Source organism: Octopus sinensis, linkage group LG9, assembly GCF_006345805.1.
Source record: "Octopus sinensis linkage group LG9, ASM634580v1, whole genome shotgun sequence".
NCBI classification, from domain to species: Eukaryota; Metazoa; Mollusca; class Cephalopoda; order Octopoda; family Octopodidae; genus Octopus; species Octopus sinensis.
In genome coordinates, this window is record NC_043005.1 from 34,583,881 (window position 1) to 34,603,880 (window position 20,000).

Genomic DNA, 20,000 nt, shown 5'->3' on the forward strand with positions numbered 1-20,000 from the left:
TTTTGAAGTTTATAAACAGATCAAGTTAGATGAATGAGAGAGAAATATGGACAGACAGCCTTACCTGGTTACTGTAGGACTCAGTGAGGTGGGGAACAATAACTTGTACATGTCCTTTAGTCCCCATTGTACCAGATTCAAGAAGAGCACGCTGGTTGGTGACGCAACGACTAGAAGGGGAAAGGAGTCAAAATGAGAAAAACATAATTGAACACATCCACATATACATGCTCATATACACAAACGTGCACACGCTCACACACACACATACCCAAGTTGATCATATTGACCCCATATTTTTATGACTGGTACTTATTTTATCGAATCTATTTGTTGCACTGCTAAGTTACAGAATATAAGCAAAGAAACTGCTTTTTCATGCTGACACCAATACATATATCATTACCAGAAAAGCATAAAGTTTGCATCTAGTTCATAATTGTGCTCAACAAGTGTTTCAAGATAAACACCATCAAATGTAAAATTACATAATTATGATACATACCTAATTTAGATAAAATCAAGTCAAATTTATTCAAAAATAATGTTTAACCAAATCATCAAGAAGGCTATGCTTTGTTGAGCACAATTCAAGTATGAATAATATGCGAAATTTATGTTTTTCTGCTAAGTACATAGCTTTTAAAAATCATTTAAGTCAATTATAAACATCCATGCAAGTTGATCCCACTTAGATTTAACAATTTGCTATTTACTGAGATTTTAGTTACTATGGATTTATTTTTTGATGTCTATACATCAATTATCTCACTCCCTCTTTATATCATATAAAGAGGGTAATGTTCACCACTCACTACATTCCCCTTTCTCTGCCTCTCTATTTTTCACTTGCCTTTGGCACTCTCGCAAGTTTGCTGCCTATTCATCCAATCCAATATTCTGTACCACTTCAATTATATACACCTCCCTGTGCCTTGAGGGTATGCTCCAACACATCCTCACCACCATTCTCTCTCTTTTCCAACTGAAGTAGCCATGCTTCTCCTTCACTGCAAGATACCTGTTTCTGTTCCATCTACCATATTCTAACCTCTTATCACCTGGCACAAAGCCACCTCCCACAATACTACTCCTCCTCTTTGAGTGAGCATTGTCATGGAAGTTACTTGATGACCTCACAGCTGCTGGTTCCACGTAATAAGCACCTAGTACACTCTGTTAAGTGGCTGGTGTTAAGAAGAAACCAAAACAATGCCAAAGCAGAGAGTAGAGCTTGGTGCAGTCCTCTGGCTTGCCAGCTCCTGTCAAATGGTCCAATCCATGCCAGCATGGAAAAAGGATGTCTGATGATGAAGATGATTTATACATATATGGAGTCTGGAGCAGTCTTCCAGCTTGCCAGCCCTAGTCAAACCATCAAACCCATGCCAGCATGGACAACGACCATTAAATGATGATGATGATGATGATATGTATGCATGTATATATATATATGATATAGTAGAACCTTGCAGTATGAGTGCATCATTGTACGAGGAATTTGCTGTACAAGTTGAGGCTCGTGCAAATTTTTGTCTTGAAGTATGAGTGGAAATCCGCAGTACAAGAAAGTTTCATACAAGCTACCGCTAGTTGGTACTCACACATGCTCTCCCAACAAGCAAAGTCTTTGCTCGCTCAGTTCATGTGTATCTCATGGAAGCATCTTTGTTGTGTTTTTCCCACTGTTTTTGTTTAGTTTTGTGCGCTTTTTGCTATTATTTTATGATAATTAGTTGTGTTAGCCAAATCCTAAGAATATAAGTGCAAAGGACAGTGCTGAGAAGAAGAAAAAGCTTATTATGATAGAATTGAAGAAGGAAATCGTTGATAAACATGGAGAGGAGTGTATATAGTGGACATAGCATGTTAATACGACTGAAGCAAGTTGATGATCTGCACCATCCTAAAGAAAAAGGATGAGATCAAGGCCATTACGACAGCAAAGGGTGTCTCCAGGCTCTCTAAGCAACACACATCTGTCTACAAAAGGATGGAAAAATTGCTTGTGGATCAATGAGAAGCAACTTGCAGGGGATATGATTATGGAGACCATCATCTGCTAGAAAGTATGAGCACTATATGGGAATCTTCTGAAGCAGAACCCTAGAATGACAACAAAGGAGACATCAGCAGATGCATCTAAGGCCAGTTGTGGCTGGTTTGATAATTTCAGGAAGAGGACTGGTGTTCACAGTGTCATCAGATATGGAGCAGCAACGAGTTCTGACATGAAAACAGCTGAGGATTTCATGTGTGAATTCTGTCAGCTCATCGCAGCTGAGGAGTACATTGTACAACAGGTATTCAACTGTGATGAAACTGGCCATTTTTGGCAAAAAAATGCCCAGAAGAACCTACATGACTGCAGAAGAGAAGAAAATGCCAGGCCACAAGCCTATCAAAGATAGGCTAACATTTGCCCTTTGTGCCAATGTGAGTGGAGACTTGAAAATTAAGCCACTCCGTGTCTACCATTCTGAAAACTTATGAGTGTTCAAGTTGCGCAAAATCCTGAAAGAGAAGCTGCAGGTCATGTGGGGGGCAAACATGGAAGCCTGGGTCACCAGGCAATTCTTCTCCAAGTGAGTCAACCTTGTCTTCAGACCAACAGTGAGAAAGTATCTTCTGGAGAACACTCTTCAACCTCAACTATGTTCCTGCTCACCCTCCTAACCTTGAAGATGATGTCTTGGATGAATTTAAATTTATAAAAGTTATGTACCTTTCATGCAACACCACCACTATCTTGCAGCCCATGGACCAACAGGTAATTTCTAATTTTAAGAAATCGTACACCAAACACCTGTTTCTTCAGTGCTTTAAAGTCACCGAAAATACAAATCTAACCCTTCAGGAGTTTTGAAAGGAGTACTACAACATTGTAAAATCATTGATATGACCTGGCAGTATAGCAGAGGACAGTGTAATGGAGAATGCTATCTCTATGAGTGACATAAAGGTTGTGTTGGTAAAGTGGCGGCATGTTTCTAAATTTGTAGAAAAATATCATCCTGAAAAAGTAGCTACAAGTTATAGAGCTACTTTATTTAATGACACTGCTCTGGCACATTTATGTAACATTTTAAGAGGCAGGAAAAAGCAGACTTCTCTTGATATGCTTGTAATGAAAACACCTGCAAGTGTAAAAAGTGAAGAAAGTGTGTCTAAAAAGCCTAAATTAAGCGAAGTGAGAGAGAAACATCAGAAATTGTTCTTGAAGTCTTAATGGAAGGAGATCCACCTTCCAAACAGTAATCCTCCTCCTCCTTGCTCTATTGTCTTCCTTACACACAAATCGTCCCATCTTTAAGGTAATTCAGTTAATAAAATCAGTTTACATATTTCTTATGCATTCTCTTTTTATAATTGTCATTTATATAATTTATATAATTTTTTATAATTATCATTTTACTTGTAGCTACACCATTTGTTTATTTTGGAGTGGTTTTGGTGGGCTGGAATGGATTAATTATATTTTAGTTAATTTCAATGGAGAAAACTGATTTGTAAAATGAGTAAATCGTAAAGCGAGCTCAGTCATAGAATGAATTAAAGTCGTACTGCAAGGTATCACTGTATACTGAGAAATGCATAAATATAGGCAACTACATCAGTACAAGTCTATAAACAACATGAACATGATGAAAATAGATATATGGAGTTTATTTTTATGAATTAGAAAAAGTTGTCTGCCTCTCTTACCTGTCCATATAGCGCCGTGCTTCAACATTGTCTAATGCATTAACTAGAACATGTTGGTTTTCGAAGAAAGTATCAGTATAGATTGTGTGTTCTGTTTGGGGACACACTAAACAAAAATAGGAAAAATGAAAATGTAAGAAAAAAGGTTTTGTATTTTATTTATCAGAAAAAATATTTCAATGTAATAAAGGTAAAATATAAAAGATAAAGATGAAAGGTAAGAATAAGGTATACCTTTAATGATAGCTTATAATGACGGTATAGGGCAAATAATTTCAGGGAGATAATTATGTTGATTGTATTGAACTTGATACACAACATTGAGAACATCAGATGATAAAATTAATTAGGGAAAACTAAAGTGTACACACACACACAGTTTTGGAAGTATTACCAAGGGTTTATTTGAGAAATTTCCTTAGAGTTTTTCTAAACCTTTGATAAGAGTTTTCATTTCTTATACTAAATCTAAATTACAGCCTCCACGTGTATTTATTCAGTTTAAAAGCTTATCTGTGATATCATGCTTTAATACTTGGTATTTGTAGGCACTGAGTTTTAATAACAGTCATAAAGATTGGTGCTGACTTCATTGTTTTGTAACAATGTTAAGACTTGAAAGGTATGGCAGTTTGTCAGGTACATTTTACAGCAGGCCAGGCCAATTTGAATTACATTGCAGGTCACTTTAATCACAGAAAGGTTTTGAGAGCCGCTTGTATAATAACAGAATTGAAAGCATTTTGCTTTCTCATGCTATTATTACAATAATGAATGAACGATTGTTAATTCAATATGAAATATTATCATTGCAAAAACAATATTCTTTTATTTGTTTAAGTCATTTGACTCTGACCATCCTGGAGCACTGCCTTTAGTCGAACAACTCGACCCTAGGACTTATTCTTTGTTAGCCTAGTACTTATTCTATCGGTCTCTTTTGCTGAACCACTAAATTATGGGTACGTAAACACACCAACATTAGTTGTCAAGCAATGATTTGGGAGTGGGGAACAAACACAGACACACAAACATTCACACATATATATACGATGGGCTTCTTTCAGTTTCAGTCTACCAAATCCACTCACAAGGCTTTGGTCAGCCTGAGGCTATAATAGAAAACACTTGCCCAAGGTACTATGCAGTGGGACTGAACTTGGAACCATGTGGCTGGTAGGCAAGCCACACAGCCACTCCTGTGCCTAGTAGTATCATTCTTTTTTTACTTTTCATTACAATCCTTAATTTTTGATAAATTTTAAAAAATATTTGTTTAAATAAACCTGTTTCAAGAAAGTATCAAGCGAGCCACAAGATAGTTGCCTGTGAGCTGCAGGCCTTAGGTTGACCAGCCCTGCTTTAGAGTGAAAGTCACCATATATATATATATATATAAGGTGTATTCCATTAGGAATGTAGTAGAGTACAAAATAGAGCTCATTCACCCTTAGAATTACCAAATAACATGTAGTATTATGGTAAACTTCCGAATTTAGGTTTAGGCATTCATCACGTGTGAAAATAAAACTGAAAAAATAGAATCAACAACGAGTATGGTTAGATAGCTATTTAATAAACACTACACAGGTTTTGATACAACATAGATCCACATATACACAAGATATAAAGTAAGCAACTTACACAAGATTTAAAGTAAGTATCATCTGAGAAGATACATCTGGATCCCATTATACAGGTAAACCATTGCTTACTTAAAATCTTGAGTATATGTGGATCTATGTTGTATCGAAACATGTGTAGTGTTTATTAAAAAGCTGTCTAACTTTACTCCTTCTTGTTGACTCTATTTTTTTCACTTTTTCAATTTTATACATATATATAAATAGATATATAGATATATATCATTCAACCCATGCCAACATAGAAAGAGGACATTAATTGATGATGATGATAATATATATACAAACTATAGAAACTCTGTGTGTGTGTGTGTGTCACCATCATCATCATCCATCTTGTCTCTTGTACTGGAAATGACAATATCTGACAAGTCAGAAGGCTGTGCTAAGCTCCAATGCCTGTTTGTCATTAGTTTTTATAGTTGGATGCCCCTTCCTAAGGCAAAATACTTTGAAAGTGTACAGAATGCATATTTTCATAGCACCAGCACTAGTAAGATTGCCATGCAGTCTGCAAAACTAAAAAACCCTTAAAACACACATACACACATGTAATCATTGAAATCAAATCAAAGAATTATATATTCTTTACCTTTATTTTGATGTGCATCAATTTTAAGAGCTGAAATTACAAAAAATTGGAATCAATGAAGCATTTTCAGATGATTTATTTTAAGAAAAATATTGTCAATGGCTGTACCTGTCAGTCACATCCATACACACACAGGAATAACACATACAACAACAATGCTGTCATTAGCTGTGAACATCCAATGGGTCTGCCTGTGGTTCACTATATTTCCATTAGTGAAAATGATCAAAGACTGTTTGTGCAACATGGGCAGAATAAAATATCACAAAATAATTTTGTTTGACATACTGGTTTAGTGTTTTTTTTTACCAATGTGCATATCATTCACTGACATACACGGCAATATATATGTGTATACATATACAAAAAGCTTCTTTACAGTTTCCATTTACCTAATTACACTCATAAAGCATTATTGAACCCAAAACTATGGTTGAAGTTTTGCTGCACTGTGTGAATGAACTTGAAACTGTGTAGTTACAAAATGAGCTTCTTAACCACACAGCCATGCTTGTACTTGAAGCAAGAATATTTCAAAGATATCTCTGCCTAAAGAGATAAACAGCTCATATTTTATTGAAATAGCTTCCATGTTACTAGGCTTTACATAAATAGCATTTGTTAAAAATTTGTAAGATTCAAGAAATAAGTTGACAAGTATTGTCAGAACCAAAACTAAGAATGAATCCATGGCTTCACATCCCATGTGAAATGTTAAGAACTCACCGGGGTTTATCTCTAAGACAGAATTGGCTGCTGTTGTACTCTTAGGATGCTACAGGAGAAAATGGTAAAAGAAATATTTAGAATTAGCAGTTTTAGTTGAAAATTGTAAAACAGCAAAAGAAATTGTCAAGATATACTACTGAAAACCAGTGACTTACTCTAATATGCTGAGGTCGGAACAGAAACTGTCGATTTAAGTTTGATTTTTCAATCAAATCATTATCTGTGATAGTAATCTGCAACATGAAAAATTAAGATTAAGATCAGAGATTAATTCTTCAACTGTTTTTGCTTTTGTTTTAAGTATGCTTTTATCTTAGTGACATTTATTAAGATAAGTTTAGCTTTCTCAGGCTTCATTCCTTATAAAATGAAACATCTTGTGTATGCTACCAACTACAAAAGTGGCTGTGAGACTAAAATTTACATCACTTCTGTGACTTGATTAGAAGAGTTAATTAACACTGAGGAATTTAGAATTAAATTTTCAGTCTTAGTTTAATTCAAAGTTGGAAACAATTTTCCTTTTCATCTCTTTGAAATGGCTAACAATGCATCAATGATACACCGTATCCACCTGAGACTACTCCTAGGTATGTGATAGAAACCTCAAAAATTTCATGCTAACTTATGTTCTAAACACCTGCTTAATAATGATAGTTATTTTACTAAATCTTCATTATTTTCAAGATTTATTAAAACAAAGACATGACTGAAACATGGTAATGAAAGATCAGGTGAACTTTGGGATTTGTTCTATACATAGAATTGAGAGGTTTTAGTTGCATGTATGATAGGCTCAATACAGTTCCATTTACCAAATTTTACAAAAAAAAGCAATAGGTCAAGCCAGAATAGAAGACACTTGCCCCAGGTTGGCACCTGGTGGGATCAAACCCAGATCTATATAGTTGTGAAGTAAGCTTACTAACCACATAACCACCAACTATCACACATAAACTGATGTGTCTGTCCTATTGCTACTAAAGGATACTGATTTTTAGTGGTGAGCAGGTCATTGTTTTAAACCACCCAGTCAACACAACATGACAACAAGCAAATAATTTACATGGTGTCAGAATAAATAATAATGTGTGTGTGTGTTTAATGCATGTTTATATGTCACTGTTCTTCAAAGTGGAGGAATATATAGTCATTGTACAAACCAAACCATCTCCTTGAGTCGCTAAACCAAGCAAAGCAAAGTTTTTCAACATTTCACACCCAATGGCTCCACATCCAACCTAAAAAAAATTAAATGGCCAGACATTAGTAAATAACATAACTAGCACTGAATCACTAGATAATGATCATATTGAACAGATGATGATGATGATGATGGTGATAATGAGGTGTGGGGGAATGATTAGTACAATTGACTCTGGTGGGATTTCAACTCAAAATGTAAAAATTTGAAACAAATACTACAAGGCACTTGGATGCTGTAATAATTCTGCCAATCCACTGCCCTGAACCATAGCCATAATAACAGCAAAAATAATAGCAATAGTTTATCATTTAGGCACAAGGTCAGCACTTTTAAGGGGAGGGGATCAGTCACTACCATCAGCACTAGAGTTTGACTGGTACTTTATTTCATTGACAGGATTTGAAATCAGAAAGTAAGGAGCCAGAACAATAGCTGCAAAGCATTTCTTCAAACACTCTAACAACATCTACAACAGCAATAATAATAATAATAACAATAATAATAATAATAATCCTCTCGACTACAGGGACAAAGTCTGAAAATTTTGGGGAGGGAGATAGTTAATTACATCAACCCCAGTACTTTTTTCAGTGATCCCCGAAAGGATGAAAGGCAAAACTGACCTCAGCAGAAATTAGTAATAGCAACAGCAATAGCAATAACGATGACGATGATGATAATAATAATAATAATAATAAGGGTCGACTACAAAAAGGCGTTTGAGGATCGACTACAAAAAGGCGTTTAAGGATCAACTACAAAAAGGCGTTTAAGGATCGACTACAAAAAGGTGTTTGATAGCATCCCCCACACATGGATCCTCGAAACACTAGCCATTAACAAAGTAGCACTAACAATTATAAAATTCATAGGACACTCTATGAATAAATGGCAAACAGTCCTACACCTCCAAACAAAAGAGGGACTCATGAAAACCAAAGCCATCCCCATAAGAAGAGGAATATTCCAGGGAGACACGCTCTCTCCACTCCTTTTCTGTTTGGCACTGTCACCTCTATCTGATATGCTAAATAGAACTGGATGCGGATATAAATGTTATGGCAAAACGATCAGCCACCTTTTATATATGGATGACCTAAAACTATAAGCTGCAAATGACAAACAGCTGGAAACACTATTAAAGACAGTTCATGGATTTATCAAAGAAATAGATATGAAATTTGGATTAGAGAAATGCGCCAAAGTAACCCTGAAAAGAGGAAAACTAGTTAAGAGTAGCAACATCACACTAGATAAAACCAATGAAATAAAAGAATTAGACCAAAGCCAAACTTACAAATACTTAGGAATCCATGAACTAGATAAGACACAACACACACAAATGAAAGAGAAAATAAAAAAAGAATATTATAGATGAGTTAGATCAATGCTAAAAACAAGATAATAGGTATTAACACTTTAGCTGTCCCAGTTATAAGTTACAGCTACAATATCCTTAACTGGACACTAAATGAACTGACCAAAATAGATAGGAAAACAAGAAAAATAATGACAGGATCTAGGATGCATCACCCAAAATCTGACATATAAAGACTATATATACAACGTATAGAAGGTGGTAGAGGCCTTATACAGCTGGAAAACTACTATAAAATAACTACCACAGGACTGCAAAAATATCTACTTCAGAAGGAAGGAAAACTGATACAAATAGCGGCAAAACACGAGCAAAACAAAAAACTGTTCTCAGTATTTAAGGAAGCTGACAAATACAAACAAGAAATCATACCACCTAATAAATATGAAGAAGAAGAAGAAACAACAAAAGCTATAAAACAAATGAAATCCAAACTAAAACTAGAACAGTAAAGAACCATGATAAAACGATGGCAAGAAAAGCCCCTTCATGGTAAATACTGGACTAAACTAAATGCAAAAGAAATAGACAAAGAAAAATCCCAGCAATGGTTGAGAAGCTCAGGACTCAAAGCAGAGACAGAAGGGTTTTTAATTGCAGCACAAGACCAAAGCCTCCCCACCAGAAATTACCAAAAACATGTAATGAAAAGAAATATAACAAGTAACTGCAGAATATGTGGAGATGGACAAGAAACAATAAATCATATTATCTCTGGCTGCCCAGTCCTGGCTAAGAAGGAATATATTCACAGACATGACAGAGTTGGAACCTACATACACTGGAAGCTATGCCAACATTATGGAATAACAACAGAAAGAAGATGGTATAGGCACACACCAGAAAAGGTCACAGAAAACGAGAAAGCAACCATACTCTGGGATATGCCGATACACACAGATAGAGAAATTAAGGCCAACAGACCAGATATAGTTGTCAGAGATCATGAAGAAAAAAGATGCTTTCTAATTGATGTATCAATACCGGCAGATGACAAAGTGTCTCTAAAAGAAATGGAGAAACTTTCAAAATACAAAGACCTGGAAATAGAGGTAACCAGAATGTGGAATCTAAAAACAGAAACAATTCCTATCATAATAGGTGCATTAGGCATGATAAAAAAATATTCAGACAAATACATAACAAAAACACCAGGACTTACAAACACATATAACATACAGAAAATTGCACTACTAGGCACTGCACACATCCTACGCAGAACACTTTCCATACAATAACCATCAGAGCTTCACAACAAATCACAGCACATACCCAAGGCACACAGAGCTGCGCTCGGTTAAAGTGAAAGCACGCTATAAAAATAAAACTACTGAATAATAATAATAATAATGATGATGATGATAATACTCTGATGCCATACCAGGCAGTAGCTCTCATGGCTTCTGGTCTTAACTGATTGTAAGTGTTCACATGTACATGTTTTGTCTTGGTGTAAAAGATGGGTCACAGCAAATATTCTGCTCAATACCACAGATTTGTTTGTCAGTTGCTTGATCTTCACCAGCTGAGCATGTCCCTTAGTGGCTGACAATATGTGCATCTCTAATTACAAGCAATAGTTGGGGAGTATCATAGCCATGTGTTGAGAGGAATTCTTTGGGGTTTGAATAATTCACCCCTGGAAACAGTATTGTTTCTTTCATCATCCTTAAATAAACATATCATGCACATATGGTTGTGATGTATGTGCCTGGTGTACCCTTATCAGACAGGTAGTCATGATGGATATATTGGGTTTCATGTATTGGTACCCCACGGTCACTTAGATAGCATGTGCTACTCTTTCACTCAACAATAATAATAATAAAAATAATTACAGTCATGAAGAAGTTTATAATATGTGTTAAAGTCATTTACATTAAATTACTCACCATAAACAAATGGATGTTCCTAAGTTTATATAAGGTGTTTTCTCCAATGCACAGTCTTAACAAATCATAACGGTCATTCCTTGAAGAGAACAAGCATCAACACATTTTTATAAAGAGAAAGAAACATTAATGGGTAATGTTTTACAACAGACTTAAACTTTTAACACAAAGGAATCCCTTTCTTCTACTGTTAGGGAAGATTCAAAATGAAAAGTATTGATTTCTTGATCAAATTAACGACTTGGAGTAGTAATGGGCTGTGCAAATAGAGGAGTTCATACATTGATGCAGCTCAATCTGTTTAATATAGGACTTGAGTCTCTCTCAATAAACTTCCTGATCATTTTTCAAACAAAGATCACAACATGTTATATGTTCCATATCTTAAATGATCACGAAGAAGAATCATTGATCACAACCAGAAATACTACTTCAAGGTTTCATGTGATTAACTACCTCTTGACCATTTGTTTATAAACAGAGTTGACTAAGAATAAGACCAAACAATCAAACTTCATCGGACACTATGTTAAAATTTGAGACAGCTAATAAGTGCCATTCCTATCTGGGAGATTGTTCTAGAATTTAATGAAGGCAGATTAAAGATTTTACTTTATGTCAACAAAATGACATAAAAGATAATATATGGCCCGTTTTTTGTTACCTTGATAGTCAGAAGAAGAGGAACTGGTGATCAGTAATACCTGTGAAGCACCAAGAAGTATCGGAGAGTAATCTCTGCTACTTCTCAGTGCTATGCACATATATACATACACACAAGTATATATCTGTGTTTGATTTTATGTATAGTTGTTACAAAAACAGTCAAATATTAATTGAAGGATCCTCCAATACAATTAAGTAGAAATCCTCACGCTTATTTTTACAAGTAAAAGGTTGACAGTGTCTTCAAAGTCTCTGATAAGTTGCCTACATAAGACTGTAAAGTATTTTGGTTCACCAAATAATATACATATTGTTGGTTCATCTTGTGGTAAGTCACAGTAGTTGTAAGGTAGGTGAGATTTAATATTGATTTTTGTGACATATCAACTCTGAAAGATGAAAGACAAAGTTGACCTCAGTGGGATTTGAAGCACAAGACATACTTTTCGATATTTTAAGGACACAGATCAGTTACCATTTAGCTGCTGCATATATGTTGTTGTTGCTTAGCCCCAGCTCAGCCCTCCTGCATTTCCCTAGAGTCGTTGCATTTAGCTCCATATCATTCAATGTAGCTTACATTTTAAAATGGTTGGGTGTCCTTTGAAGGAGATTTAGTTGCTATTCCTAGCAGGATAAGTAACTATACAGAAGGCTTTCTGTGTCTTTTGAAGGAGATTTGTTTGTTATTCCTAGCAGTTTGAACCCTTATACAAGTGGTGTCTTCCTGCTGGTTTGCTGTGTGGCAGTGAAATGTCTGTGTTGTTATATTGACACAGAACAGAACTTTAATAAAATTGAAGAATTATATAAAAATAACAGAAATGGTTGTGGTTAACAGTAAAAACTGAAAAGAATTTGAATGAAAATATTAACTGACAGCCAATTGTTTCACTTACTTTGGATAGAAGCTGTTATCAGGGGCATCATTTAACATCACATCTGTCACATCTAAATAAAACTGTCAAAGAACAAACACCAACATAAAAATAAATAATAATAATAATAATAATAATATAATAATAATAATAATAAGACACAGAAACACTAATACAACCCAGTAGGACAACAGAAAAATAACTGTAAAAGACTGGAATATCTAGTTTCCTGTGAGTATTTTGAATTTCCCTCAAAATAAGTTAAGGAACTTACATATCTACACATAAACAATCAGCTTTGAAACTTTTAATATTTACACCTTCTGTGAATACCTTTCATCCCCCCACCCCACTGAGTATTCGAAAATGTAAACAACCTCTTTATTTCAAGAACACTACAGTTTTCTCTGTTCTGACAGACAAAAGATCATCTCCAGCAAATTTTTAAAACTTCATATCTACAATTTTCTGTGAAAAAATTTTAACTTCCTTTTCTTTCCATTCCTTTTTACCTAAATATTAAAAAATGGAAACAGCCTTTTTATTGAAAAAAAAAAAAACACCACAGTTTTCTCTGAATAAACATTTATAAATATCTCCAATTTTGTGTGAACATTTTATCTTCCCTTCTTCCCTGACTAACAGAATATGTAAACATGCCTTTTATTGTAACAACACAATTAAATGCACGATAAAAAATTAAGGAAGTAAGCACCTGCCAATATATACATACTACACAACTAAAGATCTCTAAACCACAGCAAAACTTTTTAAAAAAAAAGAAAAATTCCAAAAGAAAAAGAAATTCAGAAATTCAAACATCCAACAAGGTGAACATATCTTCTTCCAACTATTTCCAACTATTTCTACAATTTCCTGTGAATATTTTAAAACTCCCTCAAAATAAAATAAGTTAGGAAACTTACATACCTAGGGCTTTCAAACACACAAACGATCAGCTTAAAAAAAAGAAAACTTTTAATATCTACAACTTATGTGTGAATACTTATCCTTTCTTCTCTCCCTGAGTATTCGAAAATGTAAACATCATCCTCATTTTTATTCTAAGAACATTACCATTTCTCTCTTCACTCCCAAATAACTATCAAACAGCTATCGATAATTCAACCCAACCAATTCCTACCAGGAAGAAATTACATTCGAGACTTTACCCCAACTTCTGCTAATAGCTGCTGCAGCCGCAAGTTATTTGAATCTTTTTTTTGTTTAAACTTTCTTTATAACTACCACCCCAAACGTTTTACCTTAAATTTTTGACGCACCCTAAGGGTCCTCGGACGCTACTTGCAAACTCTTGGTTTATCATAAACCGCTTTTGTCGTGTGCACCAAAAAACCTTTTCCATTTGTTTGTTCAGTTTGGTCACTTTTGACTTTTACGTTGTTGTCACTCACATTGCTGCCCACTTTTTTGCCGTTTTTGTACATTTTTATAGATTTTGGGATACTTACCCCACGTGTTCCAAGAGTTAAAAAGGTCAAGTTGCGTCCCCTAGACAGTCTGTGGTTTGTGTTTAATACACAAATTGGTTTGCTATGTGTGCCACATATGATTTAATTAACCGATTTTTTCCAGTAATAAAGAATCCTATTGGAATAAAAAGGGCCATATAGCTCCTTGGAGCAGACATGATGCTCACTGTGAATTAAAAAAAAAATTCCTGCCAATTTGTGAAAGATATTGTCGAAAATATGTCATCTTGAATTTGAACCCGATTTCCCAAAATGGCATGATCTTTATCGCTTTTTTCTGATGGTAGGGTATTGCATGGAAAACTAATGTCAGAATTAAGTTTCTTAGGGTAACATTAAGCTTCACCATGAGTTTGGTGAAAATCGATTGCAAGTTGCAAAAACTACAACAGAAAATGTGTTGCATATAAAAAACTTAGATTCTCGACCCCATGTCGAATCTATCGATTTTTTTCAGAACTGGGGGAACTTTTCAAAATTTTCGCTGCATTAGTTTTGAATTATGACATTGGGCTATGTGTGTGTCAAGTTTCATCAGAATTGGTTGAAAGCCGTGGTCAGGGTGAGGGTACAACCTGACAGACACACAGACAGACAAACTGCCGTTTATATAGAGAGAGATATATATGTGTGTGTGTGTGTGTGTGTGTATGTGAGTATGTATATATATATATTATTGTTGTTTTTTCTAACAGTAATTATAAGAAGAACAGGTTGAATTGCTTCTTTTCAAGGCAGGGCTCTAAGTAGCACTGGTAGTAGTAAACACATTTGACCTCTGCTGACCCAAAGGGTCCGAAGATTCTTTTGTCTCTATGGCTGACCTCCCCACAATCTGCTGAATTTATTTATAGACCTGTAGATTATGATCTATCCTCCAACAATGGTAGTGGTGGTGATAATGATAAAAATAAAAATAATAATAATATTCTGCAGCAGCTAATACTAAATACTACTAATACTGCAATAATACTACAACTACTACTATTATGATAGCACAGGAATCTGAGGCCCAACTACCACCCTTATCACTACCCCCGCTGCCGTTGCTGTTACTACTGCACATAAAAACAATAATATCATTTAATTAAACAATGTAAGTATTCAGTCACATATAGAATTTTTAAAATTAAATTGACAATGTTCATTTCTATACTTATTCCATTTGCCAACATTACAAAGAGGGTAGGTATATAGACAGAGAGGTGAATTTCATCAGTAAAAAACTGTAGTAGAAAATCTTTACTCATGGGTAGATTTCCTATCACTGAATTTACTTTGTTATTTAGACTTATCAATGGGGAGGGGGTTTTCTATTAAGTTCAGTGGAGACAATCAAGAATTTTTCTACCTATAGATAGAAGAAGGGGTAGTTTAAATGGCTGAGCCATAAATCCAACCCTTTCATGAGGAATTTAACTTAAATCTGCCCATGAGTAAAGATCTTCTACTACCATGTTTCTATTGATGAGATTCAACTCTGTCTATATACCTACCCTCTTTGTAATGCTGGCAAATGGAATAAGTATAAAAATGAACATTGTCAATTTAATTTTAAAAATTCCATATGTAGCTGAAGAGTGCTCTACATTTTAAAACTGATGTAATACTTACATTGTTTAATTAAATGAAGTAGCATGAAACGATTGTACTACAATACCTTTGGATATCCTTGTTGCTTATTTTGATTATGGAATTTGTATCCTTGTGGTAGTGCCGGTGGCACACGAGAAAACCATCCGAACGTGGCCGTAACCAGTGCCGCACCGACTGGCCTCCATGCTGTGGGCACATAGCAATCACCATCCAATCGTGGCCGATCGCCAGCCTCATCTGGCTCCTGTGTCGGTGGCACATAAAAAACACCATCCGAGCGTGGTCGTCTGCTAGCCTTGTCTGGCACCTGTGTCGGTGGCACATAAAAACACCATCCGAGCGTGGCCGTTCCCCAGCCTCGTCTGGCACCTGTGTCGGTGGCACATAAAAACACCATCTGAGCGTGGCCGTTCGCCAGCCTCATCTGGCACCTGTGTCGGTGGCACATAAAATCACCCACTACACTCTCGGAGTGGTTGGCATTAGGAAGGGCATCCAGCTGTAGAAACACTGCCAGATCTGACTGGCCTGGTGCAGCCTTCGGGCTCCCCAGACCCCAGTTGAACCGTCCAACCCATGCTAGCATGGAAAGCGGACGTTAAATGATGATGATATATATACACACACACACACACACCTAAATACTTAAATATATGTGTGTATGTATGTCTGTCTGTCTGTCACTACTTACCCATTGGCTCAGTGGGGTAAATTTGCCTGTGATTGCTTTAAGAACTTCTTGAGCCATAAATCCTCCAAGAACTGCACAGAGAGGAGGGAGACAACCTTTACATGTGAATGCCAGCTTCTGGATAAGGCTTTCGTCAAGTTCCTCCTGAAATAATAATGATAGCTTTTACAAATGATTTATTAACTGAAAAACCACTTGTAAGACAGAATTAGTCAAAAGCTGGCATTGGTAAACAATGAGTAAAAGCCAAAACAAAATTCAAGTAAGAATTAAGTATAATCACAGACCTTTATGGACATAGAAGAATGTATTTCTTTGGCTTTTGATAGCAACAACTCAGCATCATCAGAACATCTAGAAAGACAAAAGACAAAATAAGATACATTTTTTTTTTACATTTACAAAATTGACTGAAGTCATTATTGCTTATTGACCATTGTTATCAATTCCATTCCTGCACATCCCAAAATATACTCCTGCATTAAATTCACTTTTAATGTAAATAATACACACACACACATATATATATATAAACATGGCTGTATAGTAAGAAGCTTGCTTCTCAACTGCATGGTTCCAGTTTCAGTCCCCTTGCGTGGCACCTTGAGCAAATGTCAGCCTCAGGCTGACAAAAGCCTTGTTAGTGGATTTGGTAGACAGAAACTGAAAGAAGCCCGTTGCATATATGTATATATATGTATATATTTATGTATGTTTTGTGTCTGTGTTTGACTCCTGCCGCCATTGTCTGGTGTGTTTACATCCCTGTAACTTAGCAGTTTGGTAAAAGAATAAAAGAATAAAAGAATATATATATATGTATGTATATACACATATATATATGTGTGTGTATGCATATATATATATGCATACACACACACACACACACATATATATATATACACACATATATATATATACATATATATATATATACATATATATATACATATATATATATATATACTAAACCTCGCTAAGATAAGTATTTATTTATATTTAAGATCTTCAAATTGTAAATTTTAATATTGTATAAGTCTTTGGTGTAATAATATTTTCCTTATGTAAATATCGTTGTTTATATAATGATCTAATTATCGTAATTTTCTATATTATTAGATATTAAATTTAAGTTTATTCGTAAGATACTACTTAGTGATAGATTTGTTGTTTGATAGCAAGCATACGAGGTGTATAAAGTTAGGCTTTTGTATATACATGTTTTAATAGTATTAATTGTAGTTTTAAATTTCTTATAATTAAATTAGATAAACTTTGATAAACTTAGATATGTTTCGACTAAAGATTGGTCCAGGCCATGTCTAATTTAATAGCATAACTTAGTTATTGTTTTTTTAAATTGATATTCGCTAGTTATTCCCATTGATAATTGTATTTATAGTATTTATTTGATACTATATTACTACGAATTGATTATTTCTATAAGTATTTTACATAAGATTTCCGAAAGTTCGTTTAAGTTTGTTTATTTGTATTTTGAAATTAGCTATTTCATCTTTAAATATGAAAAATTAATTTATTAGGTTTTTATTATATGTGCATATATATTTATTTATAGAGATTATTTTAGATTTTAATTATAATATTTATATACATTTATATATTTTCATTGATAATTTATATATAATAGTCATTTTTAAATATTTATGTAATTAGATATAGATTAATACCGATATTAGATTATTGGTGGGTTTCCTACCTTATAAATTAAAATTAATATTTAACATTATAGTCGATTTTGATATAATCATAATTGTTAAGTTTTATGTTTCTAGTTTGATAATAGAGTTTATTATAAGTAAAATTATTATATTATTTATATCTTAAAAATATTGTTTAAATATTTCTGATTATTTTTTAGATATTTCAATTAACCTGAAGATTGACTGTAACCATAACTCGAATTATTAATTGAATTTAAATTATTGTTATTCGAATTGTACAGCCATGAAACGATCGTAGTGTTTTACTCTTTATCTTTTATTAAACTTTTAATACTTTTGATATATATTTAAAATAATATAAATTAAATTAATTTTATGTATTGGCTTATGTTTTTCTTTGTTTGATTTGCCTAATAGTAGTTTTATCCCTAATGTAATATATATATATATATATATATATGTGTGTGTGTGTGTGTGTGTATATATATATAAAACTGAAATTTTAAGATTTATGGAGGGACAGTATGAATGAAAAAGTTAAAAGAGGTTGTACTATTGTTTTTAAATTGAGTTTCATTTTATGTTTGAAAATAAAGTAACTCATGATTGTAATTGTGATCATTGATTTCCAAAATTTTTTCATTTTTTACTTTCGATGCTTCTCCCATCATTTTTAATTGTGTAGTGCAAAGAAAAATTTCCAAACATTTTTTTTACTACAAAGACATTTTCCATTGTTTTTAAGTGCATGGTGCAAAACAAGATCAGTCCAGAAGGCTAAGCAGGGTGTCAAAATTGAAAAAGTGTTTTCATAAGCTCCCCTTGGTGTGGTGTAAAATAAATATATATAAAATATATATAAAACTGAGAACGTGTGTGTTTGTGTGTGTGTAAACCCGCAGAACCTCTGAAGTTCACAACTGATTTTTTCCAAACTGGGAACATACATTATTTATGTTCCAGAGATGGTTTTAGACTCTTAAAGCTTTTCACATAATGTGTAATGGGACCTCTGGGGACAGAAGACCCCCTTTCTTGGGGTATGTACGATTGCCTGCATGGTCCACACATTACTTCTGTTCAAACTGGAAAAAAACAGCTACTGAAGTGATATATGTAAGTTGTATTAAATGGCTGAACCGATGGAGACTTCAAACTGCATTGTTTAAGTGGTAGCAATAATAAACTGTTCTTGCACTACCATAGGAACCAAGTTGTTGGAATAAAAACCGTTTGGAATGACTATGTTTATTATGAAAAATATGTGAAAATATGTTAAATCCTGAGCAACTATTCAACTATTTTCTTTTAGTTTCAGTATCAAAGTCTTCCTTCTAAGCATAAATGAAGCCCATACAAATGTTCTTCAGTTATTGATTACAAACCAAACTAGAAAAGCACTTGGAGAGCACAGACCTCCACCATGCAGCTCATTTTAAGATAGATGCGCGAGTAAAATTACTAATAGAGAAACGATAATAAACTTTGGAAACAGCAGCGCCACCATAGATTACATGGAAATGATGAATGTGTTTTCAAGTAAGATAATCAAGGAACGTAACATTGTAATACTTCATGTAAAGTAAATATAACAAATGAAAAATCCTTCAAGAATCCATAAAATTTCCTAGATCATTACCAAAATTTCATCATCTATTCTTTGTGTCATCAACTTTTCCTGCAAGTTTCATCAAATACCGTTTGCAACTTTTTGAGTTATTTTTCCCACAGACGGACAGACAGACAAACCAACGCCGATGAAAACATAACCTCCTTCCTTGGCGGAGGTAAATATAGCATGTGCATTAACCTACTAGTTTACGGTGTCTAAGACCCAACTACGTT

The 20,000-nt window shown here is 34.2% G+C and overlaps 1 protein-coding gene across 1 annotated transcript in view; it reads right to left on the bottom strand.

Moving 5' to 3' along the window:
• LOC115215515 (ubiquitin-like modifier-activating enzyme 6) overlaps positions 1 to 20,000 on the bottom strand; it is a 393,428-nt gene that overhangs the window by 28,353 nt on the left and 345,075 nt on the right. The window contains exons 13-22 of the mRNA XM_029784689.2: positions 16,758 to 16,824; positions 16,471 to 16,614; positions 12,712 to 12,773; positions 11,147 to 11,225; positions 7,833 to 7,910; positions 6,825 to 6,902; positions 6,667 to 6,715; positions 5,941 to 5,970; positions 3,706 to 3,811; positions 65 to 170 (exon numbers count right to left, since the gene is read on the bottom strand). Of these exons, the coding sequence (XP_029640549.1) occupies positions 65 to 170; positions 3,706 to 3,811; positions 5,941 to 5,970; positions 6,667 to 6,715; positions 6,825 to 6,902; positions 7,833 to 7,910; positions 11,147 to 11,225; positions 12,712 to 12,773; positions 16,471 to 16,614; positions 16,758 to 16,824 (799 nt within the window). The remainder of the gene's footprint in view (positions 1 to 64; positions 171 to 3,705; positions 3,812 to 5,940; positions 5,971 to 6,666; positions 6,716 to 6,824; positions 6,903 to 7,832; positions 7,911 to 11,146; positions 11,226 to 12,711; positions 12,774 to 16,470; positions 16,615 to 16,757; positions 16,825 to 20,000) is intronic.